Below are 15,611 nucleotides of genomic sequence, written 5' to 3'. Positions count from 1 at the left end.
CTTTCGCTCGTTTTCGTCGTTCCAGTGATCGGTATTGGTGGTTCGGTGGAATTTCTTCTTGTTGGTTGTTCAATTATGTCGTCGAAGATTGTTGCTCTGTTCGTCGATCCTTGCAATTGCTGCTACTTTGCAATTTGTTCAGCCGTGGTTCTACAATTGAGGAGTTTTCTTTCCATTCTTGCTTTGATAGTTCCGTGTCTATCAAATTGTTGATTCTTGGCAATTCTTGCTGCGTGATTCGTTGTGCTTCTGTTGATTTCTTGAGTAAAGGAGTTGTGTTAGGCGATTACGTACTATCGACGACAGATTTTGTGGTTCTTGAAAGTTACTTCCATTGTTGAACTGTTGATCTATGTTGTTGCATTATGGTTACCACTACACAATTAGCCCTTACACAATCTTCAATTTCTTCGCTTATACCTAGTGTTGGAAACACGATTACTGTGAAATTGGATGATTTGAATTATGTTACTTGGAATTTTCAGATATCATTGTTACTAGAAGGGAATGGAATTATGGGGTTTATTGATGGATCTGTTCCATGTCCTTAGAAATATACTAAATTGGAATCTGATGATGAGTCGGTTATTAATAATTATCCATTGACTGATGCTTATAAAGTTTGGAAAATCCATGATAAAGCTCTTATGACCTTGATCACTACAACACTCTCTACTGCTACATTATCTTGTGTTATTAGATGTTAAAGCTCCAGTGATATGTGGAATAATTTGAAAGAAATATTTGCCCATATGACTCGCACTAGCATTGTTCAGACGAAGATTGATCTGCAGAACATTAAGAAAGGGCCAGAATCCATTGATGCTTATCTGCAGAGAATTAAAAAGTGTATGGATCAATTAACTATTACTGGTGTTGTGATTTTTGATGAGGATATTATCATTGTGGCTTTACGAGGTTTATCTACATAATACAATACCATTAAGTCTGTGATTCGGGGCAGAGAGAGTTTGGTCTCATTGAAAGAGCTTAGGTGTTAGCTCAAGGCCGAAGAGTCTACTTTGGAAAAAAGTTCTTAAACCACCCCATTTAATGGCAGCTATGTTTGCCAATACTTCTAGTTCAACTTATGAAACTGGTGGCTCTTCCAATTCTAAATCACATATTGGCAACTTTGATCTTGGATCTAATGGTTCCTCCTTTTCACCAATGGCTCAATTTCAACAATTGCCATTTCTTTCTTCCAATGGTTATGTTGCTTTTGTTTCTCAAATTGGTTCTAGAACTTATAACAATTTCAGGGGGAATAACTATAGATCCAAGGGTAAAGGGAAGAGGTTCAATGCTGGTTATCCACAACCTTCTATATATCCGAATTTTGCACAACCTCCCCTCCAGTCTCAGTCATAGTTTCAAAATCCTGGAACTCAAATGGTTTCAGGTCAATCTTTTCAACCACTACTTGTTTGCCAAATATGTGATAAGAAGGGACATGTAGCTTTAAACTGTTTTCAGAAAGGCTACCAAATCTATCACAAAAAGGGACACACAACTGCTATTGTTTTGACAGAAACAATCTTTCATTTATGACTATGCCTATGTCTCGAATTTTCTCTCTATCTCCTATGATGTTTCAGCAGCATTCATATCATTTTACTCATTCACAGTTGTAACCACATCTTCAGTCTCCAAATTCTTTTCCATCTCAAGTGCAGCCTCCCACTATGATGTCTCCATCTCAGTTTCCTAATGCGGTGATGTCTCCTCACCAGAGTTCACCTGTTGCTTTTCCTGCCAGAACCAATTTTTGTCCAACAACCTTACAACAAGAGTATTGGTTGTTGGACTACAGAGCAACTAATCATATGACATCCGATCTTTCTAAGCTGCAAGCTGTTACTCCATATGCTTCCTCAGAGACTATGACTAGTGCTAATGGTGAAGGTTTACAAATTTCACACATTGGTCAAGCTAGTTTATCTACTCCTTCTCATACACTTGAGTTAAAATCTGTGTTACATGTTCCACAACTATCACAACATTTACTGTCTACGTATCAATTATGCAAAGACAAAAATTGTAGGTGTATTGTTGATTAGTTTTCTGTGTGTATACAGGACAAGGTCACCAACAGGGTTCTATATCAAGGATTGAGTAACCAAGCTGTCTACCCACTTCCTATTCTCAAATCACCAAAGACAAATCCTGCAGCATTTCTTAGACATTAAATAAATGCAATCCTTTGGCATTGCAGATTGGGTCATCCCATTAATTCTGTAACTCAAGTAACTCTTAGTAAGTCAGCCATTAATTTCCCTTGTAATTCATCACCTCAAACTTGTACTGCTTGTTTACAAGGCAAGTTCACCAAGTTGTCTTTTCCTATAATGGCTTAAAAGTCTCTTGTTCCTTTTGAAGTCATTCACACAGATGTGTGGGGTTCTTCTCCTACTAAGTCTATAGAAGGGTATAGCTACTATGTGTTGTTTATTGATGAATGTACACGATATACATGGATCTTCTCCATGAATAATAAAGTTGCTGACTTTGAGATATTTGTCCAATTTCATGCTTATATTCACAACTATTTTTCTGCAAATATTAAAGTTTTGCAAAGTGATGGTGGAGGTGAATATGTTAGTACTCTTTTTCAAAACTTTCTCACAACCAAGGGCATTGTTCATCAAAAATCTTGTTCATACACCCCTGAACATAATGGTTTAGCTGAAAGAAAGAATAGGCATCTTGTTGAAATTGTTGTTACATTACTTCAAAAAGTCTTCTTGTCATCTAAGTTCTAGTTTCATGCATGTGCCACAACTACCTATCTTATTAATAGACTGCCTACTTCTGTCTTAAAGATGCAATCTCCATTCGAAGTGTTGTATAAATCTCCACCTACACTTAATCATTTAAAGGTTTTTGGTTGTGCTTGTTATACTTCCTTAAAATGTTATAGACATCATAAACTTGACCCTAAGACTACTTAGTGTATGTTCTTGAGATATGTTGCTCAATATAAGGGGTATATATGCTATGCTATAAGGGATACCAAATTAATTGTTTCTAGGCATGTTTTGTTTGATGAAATTGTTTTTCCTAGTGAACATGAGTTGTCTTCTTCATTTTCCGATCCTGCCATATCTTCTGAGTCACTTCGAGCTATCATAACTCATCATACTACCTTTCATCATCCTTCTATTATTCCCATACCATTTCCACATATATCATCTTCTTCGATACCTGTTACTCAGTCATGTTCCCAATCAAATGGTGATCTTGGTCCTAATAGAGGCATTTCTACTTTAGATTCCTCATCTTCCTTGATGCCATCTAAGATTCATCCTGATGTAACTAGTTTTCAGGCTCCAGATTTGCAACAAGTATCTGTGGTCAGTCTCAATACTCATCCAATGCAAACCAGGTCAGTTGATGTTGTCATTAGCTGCAACAAAGAGCTAGAAACTTAAGCAGTTAGATGTGAAAAACGCTTTTTTAAATGGCTTTCTAAATGAAGAATAATACATGTCTAAACCATAAGGGTTTATGGAAAAGGATCATCCAGATTTTGTATGCAAATTAGAAAGGTCTTTGTATGGCCTCAAACAAGCTCATTAAGCTTGGAATGAAATATTTTCCAGATTTCTTCTCAGTTTGGGGTTCAAAGCTTCATATGCAGATACTTCTTTATATGTCAAGAGTGATGGTCATTCTCTTGTTGTGTTGCTATTATATGTTGATGACATTATACTTAGTGGAGATGATGATTCCCATGTACAGTATGTGATTAATCAATTAACCAGGGAGTTTGATATGAAGGATTTAGAGCTCTTACACTATTTTCTTGGGCTACAGATTGAGTATCAACCTCAGGGATTGCTAGTTCATCAGTCCAAATATATTAAGGACTTGCTGCATAAGGCACATATGTTTGATAGTAAGCCTTGTACCACTCCCTATCATCCTCACCAAAAGCTCTTAAATCATGGTAGTCCTCTATTTCATGATCCAGGTCTTTACAGAAGTATAGTTGGAGCCTTACAGTACTTGACTTTCACTCGGCCTAATTTAGCCTACTCAGTCAATTAGGTATGCCAGTTTATGCATTCTCCTCTTGAAAGTCATTTTGTTGCTGTGAAACGAATCTTGTGGTATCTCAAAGGATCTATGACTCTTAGTTTGTGCTTTAGACCTAGAAATCTGGATATAAGAGTTTACACAGATGCTGATTGGGCTGGGGATCCCAATGACAAAAGGTCAACCACTAGTTTTATTGTATTTTTAGGTGATAATTCGATTTCTTGTAGTTCTAAGAAACAACATACAGTTAGTCGTTCTTCGACTGAGGCAGAATATAAGGCAATGGCAACTACCACTGCTGAGGTTGTATGGATTCATTAGTTACTCAATGACCTATCTCTATTTTCTACAGCAACTTCATTGCTCCACTGTGACAATATATCAGCTATGGCTTTAGCAACTAATCCCATTTTACATTCTAAAGCTAAACACATAGAGATTGACTGTCGTTTTGTGCGGGAAAGAGTGCAGCAAGGCACAATTTTGATGCAGTTTGTTAATTCCTTAGAAAAGTTTGCTAATATTCTTACCAAGGGTCTATGTTTAGTTCTCACTGCACCAATCTTATGCTTGGGAATGCCCAGCATAAGATTGAGGGGGAATGTTAGAATAAAAGTTAGTATTGTTTTACACTGCCATGTGTCACAATTGTAGTGGAGATTCTAGAAGTTAGTGATGTGCGATTGTATTTATAAGGATGAATGATGTAATAGTTGAGATATAATGAAATAACAGATTCTCTCTCTACACACACACGCTCGCTCTCTCTCTCTCTCTCTCTCTCTCTCTCTCTCTCTCTCTCTCTCTCTCTTCGAAAGCTCTCTAGTTCTTCTCTGCTTTTCACCATAGCTTTCTCTTAGTGTTATCAGGGATATGGTTTGTGGAAAAATTTAATTGAGAAAAAATTAATTGGGGAAAAAATTAGGGTTTGTGGAGGAACTATGAGGATAATTAAAGTTAAATCTCGAGGGATTTACATATGTTAAACCTCTGTAGTTGTTTATATGTGTAAAGAGCCATGATAATCCTTTAGAGTTAGATAAATATATTACACTGCTCGATTTGGGTAGCACTATAGCAATATTGTCATGCAAATGTTTTACCTCAAGTATCTAAAGATGTTTGCTCTGTTGTCAGTGTATTAAACTGATCCCTGTCCAATGTGTTTAACATATGTATATCCCTCAAATAAGACCATTTGAGGGACGCTTTGTTGTCCCCACTCCTCATTATAGTTTGATAGATACTCTTTTTCAATCTTTTTGGATAGGGATGTAGCTGTTTGATTGTTCTGTGATTGCTGGTACGCAGAAGCCATAAGGTTTAGATTAATGGGATATGTATTGGCTGTTAGATGTTGCAACTTATCTCACTGTGTCGATTAGTCCATGGTGCATGATTGTCGTGGTCATCTTACCTTACCCTATTGGCTCTTGGATTTTCACTGGACGGTATACTTCGTTGTGGGTATTCATCAGTTCTTCCATTCATATCTTGTTCTATGTTTGGGTGATTTAGGAACATGTATCTTCCTTCCCTGAAATATTGGTTTGTTGTGGTAGTATGTTGTTGCTTAGTCTAGTTGAGTTACTCTTAGGTCACACTACTCTCATTATGTTTGATATTCTCGCATGCATAAAATGCCTTTTTATTATCATCTAGTTTTGTATCCTGTATGGAAGAGGAATGCCCTTTACTTATTAGTATTTGGGGTCTTTCTTCGTGTTCCCATGTATAACATAAGTATGATCATATATGCTGCAGAATCCCGAGTCTTATGCTTTTATTCATTTTATTTTAATAAAATGAGAATTAGTTTGCCTACTATACCTGTATCTTTTCATCTGGCTTACCATTTGTTCTGTTTTCAGACAATGCTGAGCTCGGTACAGTATGTGGAAAGTATTTCCGGGGTGTCTTGCCTTAGCATCATTGATGCAGGTACTCTATAGTTTTCGTATCATTCTAAGCAATTTGTTTGCCAACCTGTGAAAAACTGGTTTGGCCAACTTTGTCATTTGGTATTATCTTCAGGTGAATACGATATTATCAAGATGCTGCTTGGTGGTCAGTGAAGGAGAGTAGGATGATACCTCTATGCCACTACTACAATATTAGCTTTAAGTGTCGAATGATGGTGACGGTTTAATAAGACATTATGTCGGATAAAAGATATCCGACACATCATTCAGTTAGTGTCGAATAACAATGAAATCCTATGGGTTATATCCGACATAAATTCCTGGAGGATATTTAGTGATGGATGCAACCACTATAAAATCATTATAACCGCCAGTATTTTTGAATTCTTTTTTTTATAATATTTTTAACATATTCCGGCGGTTTTTAAGTTAATGATGGCGGTTATAACCGACAGAAATTGACTATTTTATTATTTTAAAATGTTATATTGATTATAAATAAATAAATAAACACATGGTTTAAATATTTTTTTTTCACTCATGGCCCTGTCAGATATAACCGACACAAACAAAGCAAAATTTTGGGCGGCCGCTAGAATAATTACTGAATGTTTTTTTTTTCACTTATGGTCCCGTTACCTAATCTCTGGATGTTTTTTTTTTTTTTTGCGATTTTTTACACATGCTGTCTCGAAGTATATACAAATATATTTGATGGTTGGATCGTTAAAATTAGTTTCGTAGAATGCATATCATATCAAATTGATAGATTTAACAAACACTTAAGAGTTAATGTTCTACTTCCATTTAGTATAAAATAAGATTTATCTGCTAGTATAAATATTTTAAATTGAAGATCGAATTCATTCATGGCATTCTTATAGGGTCAAGGAGTGTAGCTGTAAAAAATCATCAAAATCGAAGCTAAAATAACTGTTAAATTGTGATTTTTTGTTTATAACATCGAAAACTTTTGTTCCATTACCTACTCTCTGAATATTTGTTTTTTGCGATTTTTTACGTATGCGATCTTGAAGTGTGTACAAACAAGTTTGATAGTTGGATCGTTGAAAAACGTTTCGTAGAATGCGTATCGCATCAATATAGTAGATTAAACAAACATTTAGAGTTAATGTTATACTTCCCCATCAAGTATAAAATAAGATTTTGTGGTATCCACTAGTGTAAATATTTTAAATTGAAGATCGAATTCATTCAATGCATTCTTATAGGGTCGAGGAGTGTAGCTATAAAAAATCATCAAAATCGGAGCTAAAATAACCGTTAAATTGTGATTTTTTGTTTATAACCGTAGAAAACTTTTGTTCTGTTATTTAATCTCTGAATGTTTGTTTTTTGTGATTTTTTACGTATGCAATCTCGGAGTGTGTACAAATAAGTTTGACGGTTAGATCATTGAAAAAAGTTTCGTAGAATGTGTATCTTGTCAAAACGGTAGATTAAATAAACACTTAAGAGTTAATGTTATACTTCTATTAAGTATATCCACTAGTGTTAATATTTTAAATTGAAGATTGAATTTGTTCAATGCATTCTTATAGGGTCGAGGAGTATAACTGTAACAAAATCATCAAAATCAGAGCTAAAATAACCGTTAAATTGTGATTTTTCGTTTATAACCGTCGAAAACTTTTGTTCTGTTACCTAATCTCTGAATGTTTGTTTTTTGTGATTTTTTTACGTATGCGATCTCGGCTTGTGTACAAACAAGTTTGACGGTTAGATCATTGGAAAAAAATTTGTAGAATGTGTATCGTGCCAAAACGGTAGATTAAATAAACACTTAAGAGTTAATGTTATACTTCTATTAAGTATAAAATAAGATTTTGTGGTATCCACTAGTTTAAATATTTTAAATTGAAGATCAAATTCGTTTATTGCATTCTTATAGGGTCAATGAGTGTAGCTGTAAAAAAATCATCAAAATTGAAGCTAAAATAACTGTTAAATTGTGATTTTTCGTTTATAACCGTCGAAAACTTTTGTTCCGTTACCCAATCTCTAAATGTTTTTCTTTGCAATTTTTACGTATGCGATCTTGTAGTATCTACAAGCAAGTTTGACGGTTAGATCATGGAAACTAGTTTCGTAGAATGCATATCTCCGTTAAATTTGCCTAAATTTTGAAATGGGAAAAGTAATTTGTGCTAAATTTTTATTTATGTTTTTCAAGTATTGATTAGACAATATTTAGTTTGTGTGATGACATTTTCATTGTACAATTATCTTTTTGTTTCTTTATCGCATATTTTACATAGGTAATATCTATTAAACCAAACAATTATTTATTTAATTTTTAAAAATGTATTCTATTTAAATACATATTATTTATTTATTTATTAAATCAAACAATTATTATTTTATTTTTTTAAACCGTAACAAAAATTTTGAGGGGGGGGGGAAATTTAAAATTTTGGGAGGGAATTTTGGGGTATTTTTGCTGCCATTTTGTTTGTATCGATTATAACTGACAATAATGAAAATTTATCTGTTGGTTTTTATTTTAAAAAATGTTTCTGTCGGTTTTAACCGATAGTAATGAAAATTTTCCAAAATAAAACCCTTCTATCTCTTCCTTGCATCGGTGCCTTCTCCCTTCCCCCTTCCTTCCCCGTTTCTCCTCTCCTCATTTCCTTCTCCTTCTCTTCTCCCCTTCTCTTCTCGCTTCAATCACCATGGATGAACAATTTGAGAAGCAACATTTTGAAACCAATACGTTTTAAATTATTTGTATTACGTTCAGTTTTTGTTTTAAATTCTTGATGAAATTGGCAACTGCTCATCTCTCCAATTGGAAGGAACCGTTTACTAACTATATACAACTCTGTTTTTTTCTTTTTTTTGTCATTCCAGACTATTGCTAAGGTCGTTGGTCCTGATTTCTATCAACAATTATTTATGACAGGTCATAATAATAGAAACATAATCCTCACCGTCGATATTCGTATTAATTAAATCCAATGATGATGGATGCCTCCACTTCTTGAATTTCTGAACAATTGCACATCATCCATTTTGTCATGATTAATTGTAATTTTCTTCTGCACGTTTACATCCACATTAGCATAATAAATTTTTCTCTAATATGTCTTGAATATTATTTATATTGTCGATGACTCAACTTTTCAATTGTATATATAATATATGTTATGAATATATTGTCGATAAACTTGACTTGACTTTTCGAAATAATTGTTGTTAATCTTAATGGAGAATTTGTGTTACTGTGAGAGCAAGTGGAAAAAGGTCAAAGAGAGAGGGAGGTGAAAGAAAAATGGGGCCAACTGATGTTGTTACATGGTTATGGGGGAGAGAGAAAAAAAAACAATAAAATTATTTTGTATGTAATTTACTATGTTGCTTATAACTTTATTTTAATTGTTTATCTTTAGTTTTGTTGATAGGAGAGAATTTCACTAATATTATCTGTACTTTGATTAACTCAAGCATAATTTTACTAAAGTTTTGTGGAGATAATATTAGTGAAATTCTGCTTAAGTTAATCAATATGATTAGGTATATTTAGGTAGGCCTGGCAAACGGGTCGTGTCTGTTGTGTTCGTGTCGTTTTCGTGTAACATCTGTTATCTTAACGGGTCGTGTCGTGTCACACCCGTTATCTTAACGGTTCCTTAACAGGTCATGTCACTTTACCCAACAGGTAAAGTGACCCGACCCGTTATGACCCGTTAAGAAAAATATATATTTTTTTTTAAATTTGCACATACCACATATTGCCACATAAATATTACTTCAAAACATTAAAACATTTGTCATTTAAGTACTATAACTACACTCGAAAATAAGAGCCTAATAAAAAAATAATACATACACTACTAATCTATAACAAATATTAAATGTGCAAGGATATGCAAAATGAAAGAGTTTTTGTTTTCAAGGTTGTAAGTCTTTCTCAAAAGATTAAATCTTAGCCGATCCAAATGGTCATCAATTTTTTAAATTTAATTTAATATATATAATTACTATAGTTTTTAGGGGTATAAAATTGTTAAATTAATATATATAATTATTATAGTTGATTCATACTTTTATTAAGTATATAACATAAGATTTTGTGATATCCACATCCACTAGTGTAAATATTTTAAATTGAAGATCGAATTCATTCTTTGTATTCATATATGGTCAAGGACTGTAGCTGTAAAAAAATCATCAAAATCGGAGTTAAAATAACCGTTAAATCATGATTTTTGCGTTTATAACCATCGAAAAGTTTTGTCCTGTTACTTGATCTCTGAATGTTTGTTTTTTGTGATTTTTTGCTTATGTGATCTCGAAGCATATACAAACAAGTTTAACGGTTGGGATCGTTGAAATTAGTTTCCGAGAATTCGTATCCCATCAAAACAATAGATTGACTAACACTTAGAGTTTATTTATACTTTCATTAAGTATAACATAAGATTTTGTGTTATCCACTTGTGTAAATATTTTAAATTGAAGATCGAATTCATTCTTTGTATTCATATAGGGTCAAGGAGTGTAGCTGTAAAAAATCATCAAAATTGGAGTTAAAATAACCGTTAAATCATGATTTTTCGTTTATAACCGTCGAAAAGTTTTGTCCCGTTACTTGATTTCTGAATGTTTGTTTTTTGTGATTTTTTCTGATGTGATCTCGAAGCATATACAAACAAGTTTGGCGGTTGGGATCGTTGAAATTAGTTTCGGAGAATTCGTATTCCATCAAAACAATAGAATGACTAACACTTAGAGTTTATTTCTACTTTCATTAAGTATAACATAAGATTTTGTGGTATCCACTTGTGTAAATATTTTCAATTGAAGATCGAATTCATTCATTGTATTCATATAGGGTCAAGGACTGTAGCTGTAAAAAATCATCAAAATCAGAGTTAAAATAACCGTTAAATCGTGATTTTCCGTTTATAACCGTCGAAAAGTTTTGTCCCGTTACTTGATCTCTAAATGTTTATTTTTTGTGATTTTTTGCTGATGTGATCTTGAAGCATATACAAACAAGTTTGACGGTTGAGATTGTTGAAATTAGTTTCAGAGAATTTGTATCCCATCAAAACAATAGATTGACTAACACTTAGAGTTTATTTATACTTTCATTAAGTATAACATAAGATTTTGTGGTATCCACTTGTGTAAATATTTTAAATTTAAGATCGAATGTATTCATTGTATTCATATAGGGTCAAGGAGTGTAGCTGTAAAAAATCATCAAAATCGGAGTTAAAATAACCGTTAAATCGTGATTTTTCGTTTATAACCGTTGAAAAGATTTGTCCCGTTACTTGATCTCTGAATGTTTGTTTTTTGTGATTTTTTGCTGATGTGATCTCGAAGCATATACAAACAAGTTTGACGGTTGTGATCGTTGAAATTTGTTTTCATATCCCATCAAGTTCAATGGTGTATGTGTGTATATATATATATATTAAGTAGATTTAAATCTATTTATTTTGTATGTATAATTGACCGGTACACAGAGTAGTACATCACGTGTCATTATAAAAATAGTGGGATATATCATGTGCAATAAAAAGTTAATAACTTAAAAAAAATATTCTCACCACTGCACTTCTATTAATTTTCATTTTTCCCTCTCTTTTTTGTTTCCTTTTCAACTTTTCATATAATTTTCACTTTTCCCTCCACCCTATCCATCCATCTTTCCCTAATTCTCTCTCTTTTTTGTTTCCTTTTCAACTTTTCTTATCATTTTCATTTTCCCTCCCTTTTTCTTCAAAAAGGGCGGCATTGCAGCAGGGAATGGAATTGATCAATTATGGAATCAAAATTCAAATCAATGGACGCATACATATTAATTAATAATTATTATAGTTTTTATAATTCAAAATTTAATATATATATATATATAATTATTATAGAAAATTAATATTTTGGGGTATAATTATTATAATTATTATAGTTAATTTAATATATATATATATATATATATATTTATTATAGTTTTTAGGGGTATAAAATTGTTAAATTAATATATATATATAATTATTACAATATTTTTTTAGGGTTATAAAATTATAAAATCAATATTCTGCTTATCGTGTTACCCACGTGTATACCCGAATCAACCCGTTATCTTAACAGGTGCTTATCGGGTTACCCGATAACGACCCGATTCGTTATCGTGTAGACCCGAACACCTGTTAATTTCCTGTCGTGTCGTGTCGGGTTATCAGGTCGTGTCAGGAATTGCCAGGCCTAGTCCTAAGGCTAATAGCCTTGGCGTTAATTTTGGTGGTGAATTTGCATGATCTGGTGGCACATGTTGCCATGTTCGATTACTGGATGCCGTTGATGGAGTTCGACTTGCAGCTCGCCCCCGTCGAGTTTCCTATCCCGGTGGTTCAGGCTTTGGGGATGGTTCTTTCATTCTTGGGAATTCTTTCGTTCTTGAGAATTCATTTTGGATTCCTATTTTTGATCCTTTTGGCAAAGGATATTGTGAAGCCAAAAATAATCACAAGGCGACACGTGGATTCTTGGGGTAAAAGAGGATAAAAATACCCTTGAGGCATACTGGGATTCCTACATGCGAGCAGGGCAATCATCCCTAAATCAAGTTAAAAGTGCCCAAAAAAGATAACAAATTCAAAGTTATCTCATCCATCCTCATCTTAGGTAATTACTTCATAACCTATAAATTATTTCATATAAATAGAGATTAATTGGCTAATTAATGGATTAATTCCTAATTAATCAATTAATCACCCATTATATCAAATAAGTCACCCAAATTAATCCCAAAAGCTAGTCAAAACCGGCCACCTCCCCTTGCTCCTTACCTTTCTTATTTTCTCCACTTTATTACCCAAATAAAGTTAGTCATTCAATTTGATAACCCCCCATTTATTTCTTTCATATTTAATTAGCCAATAAATTGGCTAATTAAACCACAAATTCAACAAAAAATCCACAAGTTGGTCGGCCACTTTCTCTCCTAAGTGTACTGGCCTAGCCCTATAAATAGGCTCCCATTTTCACCAAACACTCATTCCAACACTTTGGCAAAAATCCCAAAATTCTCTAAACACTCTTTCTCTCTAAATTCTAACTTTGGCATCGGAGGTTCTTCGGCCAAAGCCCCCCCATTCATCGTGGGTGCATGAGGCTCTTGGCCTTAACCTAAGGTATTAATTGTTTTGTAGGTGCAAAATTGTCCAAGATCAAGGAGGAAGAAATTTGCATCCACAAATTGGTGCTTTCATTAAGAGCTGAGATCCATACTCGTAGAAGACTCTCGCATAAAAAGGTTTTTCTCTATTTTCTAGTCCATTTGAATATTTTTCATACGTTCTTATTATTAGAATTTTTTATTTGCAAAGGTTCTTTGATAAAACGTATAAGAAAAATATAATGGCTAGAAATTTAGAAAATTCCACAAGTGAAAATTCTAATACTCAAGAAATGGGACCGCGGCAATCCACGAGGCTAAATGGTCATAGGTGGAGTGGTACCACCACTACGAGATTCCACCATGGCCCAAGCCGTGCCATCCAAGCTTGCACGAGTCCGAGCCCAAGCCTCGCATTCGCATGCATCACGCGCTAAGCAGCTTGCTCCCGACGAACAGCTCACTCCCGTGGTCCAGCCTGCTCCCGACGAGCAGCTCACTCCCGTGGCCCAGCCTGCTCCCGCCGAGCAGCCTACTCTCGCAGTCCAGCCTACTTTCGTGGCCCAACCTACTCTCACAGCCCAGCCTGCTTCCGCCAAGCAGCCTGCTTTTGTGGCCCAGCCTGCTCCCGACGAGCAGCCCACTCTTGTGGTCCAGCCTATTCCCACCGAGTAGCCTTCTCTCGCGGCCCAGCCTGCTCTCATGGCCCAGTCTGCTCCCGTGGCTTTCCAAGCAGCCTAAGTCAGCCCAAGACTATCTCAACTATCCAGACCTATCATCGAGCCGGGGGCATTCCCATCATATTTTTTCACGGATTTGACATTTTCCAACTCAAATCTCGCGCTTGGAGTCTACCATACTTCCACTACTCAAGGAAAAACATTCCTTTCAAGCTCTTCCAACCCAAATGGAGAACAACACTTGTCTCGACAAGTCATAGAGTTAACGAGTGCCTTCGCACAGCAGACAACCTCGGTTAACTAGCTTTTGCAGCGCATCGAAATGCAATGTGCCCCAGATTAGGTGTCCCGAAGTAGGACAAGGGTAGACAAAGAACCTCTCCAGCAGCATCTCGGTAAGCAGCCACTCGACTAGCCACGAACCGAGCGTTCAGGCAGTGTACACTCCCGATTGGGCCCTAGAGATAGCTTATACTCCTGTCTTAGAGTGCGGAGGAGCGTGCACTCTCAACTAGCCCACAGACGAGCATACATTCACGGTTGGGGTCACACTCCGATAGTCAACATGAGCAGCTTTCCAGGCGAAGTGTTCATTCGCGGCTAAGCCCTCAAGGAGCATCACCACCTCACATCGGAGTAGGCAACACAACAGACGGAGAGAAGCAGTCACTCAATACGGCTCAAGTTCAACTGGCAGCCTGCGAAGAACTTGCTCGCCTGCTAGGAACGCCCTACATGCATATCATCTGCGGCATAGACGAGCCAAACACATGGAAGAACAGCCTAGGCCAGTAAGTCACGATTGGGGGCAGCCGAGAGCTCCGTTATCCCCAACAAAGGCAAATTCAGGCAGAAGTAGAAAGACTTTTGACCAAGCGATTGCGCAATTTCCAATGCAATGAGGTCACCGATGAGGCACTACGACGGAACATGACCAACATAAGTAGGTCATCTTTTACGGACGAGATCGAGCAGGCAGAGCCTCAACGCGAGTTTAGCATGCCACATTTCATATATTTCAAAGGGGATGAAGACTCGGATAGATACTTAAAACACTACCGAAGCGCAATGATCCTCTATCGAAACAACGATGATCTCATGTGCAAGATATTCATCACCACTCTACAAGGCGAGGTGCAAGATTGGTTCTACACCTTGCTGCCACAATCAATCCGGAATTTTGACGAAGTTTCTTTGGTTTTCACCAAAGAATATTCATCCTATCGCTCGATCAAAAAGAAGTCCGAACATTTGTTCGACGTCAAGAAGAACCCAAAGGAGTTGTTTCACGACTATGTGATGAGGTTCAAAGTAGAAAAGGCAAGGATAGTCCGATGCAACGACTCGATAACTAAAGCAGCCTTCCAAAAATGACTTCCAACAGACCACCCGCTATTTGAAAAATTGATCATGGAAGAAGATCTAACTCTGGCAGACTCTTTCGCTCTGGCAGAGAAGCATGCACTTTGGGACGAGGCTCGCCAATGCACATTTAAAGACTTGAAGAAATACCCGACGTCACTTCCCTACTATCCAAACTGGAAGCAGTAGATGACTTATTCACGTGTTTGACGGTATCTAGAGCAGCAATAAGCTCTATCATCATGCTAGAAGAGCTAGGGGCCCAACTACCTGTATTCTACACTGTATTCTACAATTCAAAAGCTCTCCTCGATGCTATTAGAAATTCAAAAGTTAACTTTGGCAATAGTTGCTGTAACTTAAAAGCTCAAGTTTTACCTTCAAATGCACGCAGTCATCATCATGACGTACTATTCTGCCGAATCCAGACGCGTGACAATAAAGGCGTAGACC

At 35.7% G+C, this 15,611-nt stretch overlaps 2 protein-coding genes across 2 annotated transcripts; both read left to right on the top strand.

The window, feature by feature from the left end:
- Nucleotides 1-13,479: 13,479 nt before the first annotated feature.
- Nucleotides 13,480-13,791, top strand: LOC139194736 (uncharacterized). The gene has a single exon (XM_070819643.1). The coding sequence runs from the start codon at nt 13,480-13,482 to the stop codon at nt 13,789-13,791; it is 312 nt and encodes a 103-aa protein (XP_070675744.1).
- A 935-nt stretch (nt 13,792-14,726) lies between these two features.
- LOC139194735 (uncharacterized) lies at nt 14,727-15,170 on the top strand. The gene has a single exon (XM_070819642.1). It carries the CDS (start codon nt 14,727-14,729, stop codon nt 15,168-15,170), a length of 444 nt encoding a protein of 147 aa, XP_070675743.1.
- The last annotated feature ends 441 nt before the right edge of the window (nt 15,171-15,611 follow it).

Source organism: Malus domestica, chromosome 03 (assembly GCF_042453785.1).
Source record: "Malus domestica chromosome 03, GDT2T_hap1".
Classification (NCBI taxonomy): Eukaryota; Viridiplantae; Streptophyta; class Magnoliopsida; order Rosales; family Rosaceae; genus Malus; species Malus domestica.
This window is presented reverse-complemented; position numbering and strand designations above follow the sequence as displayed.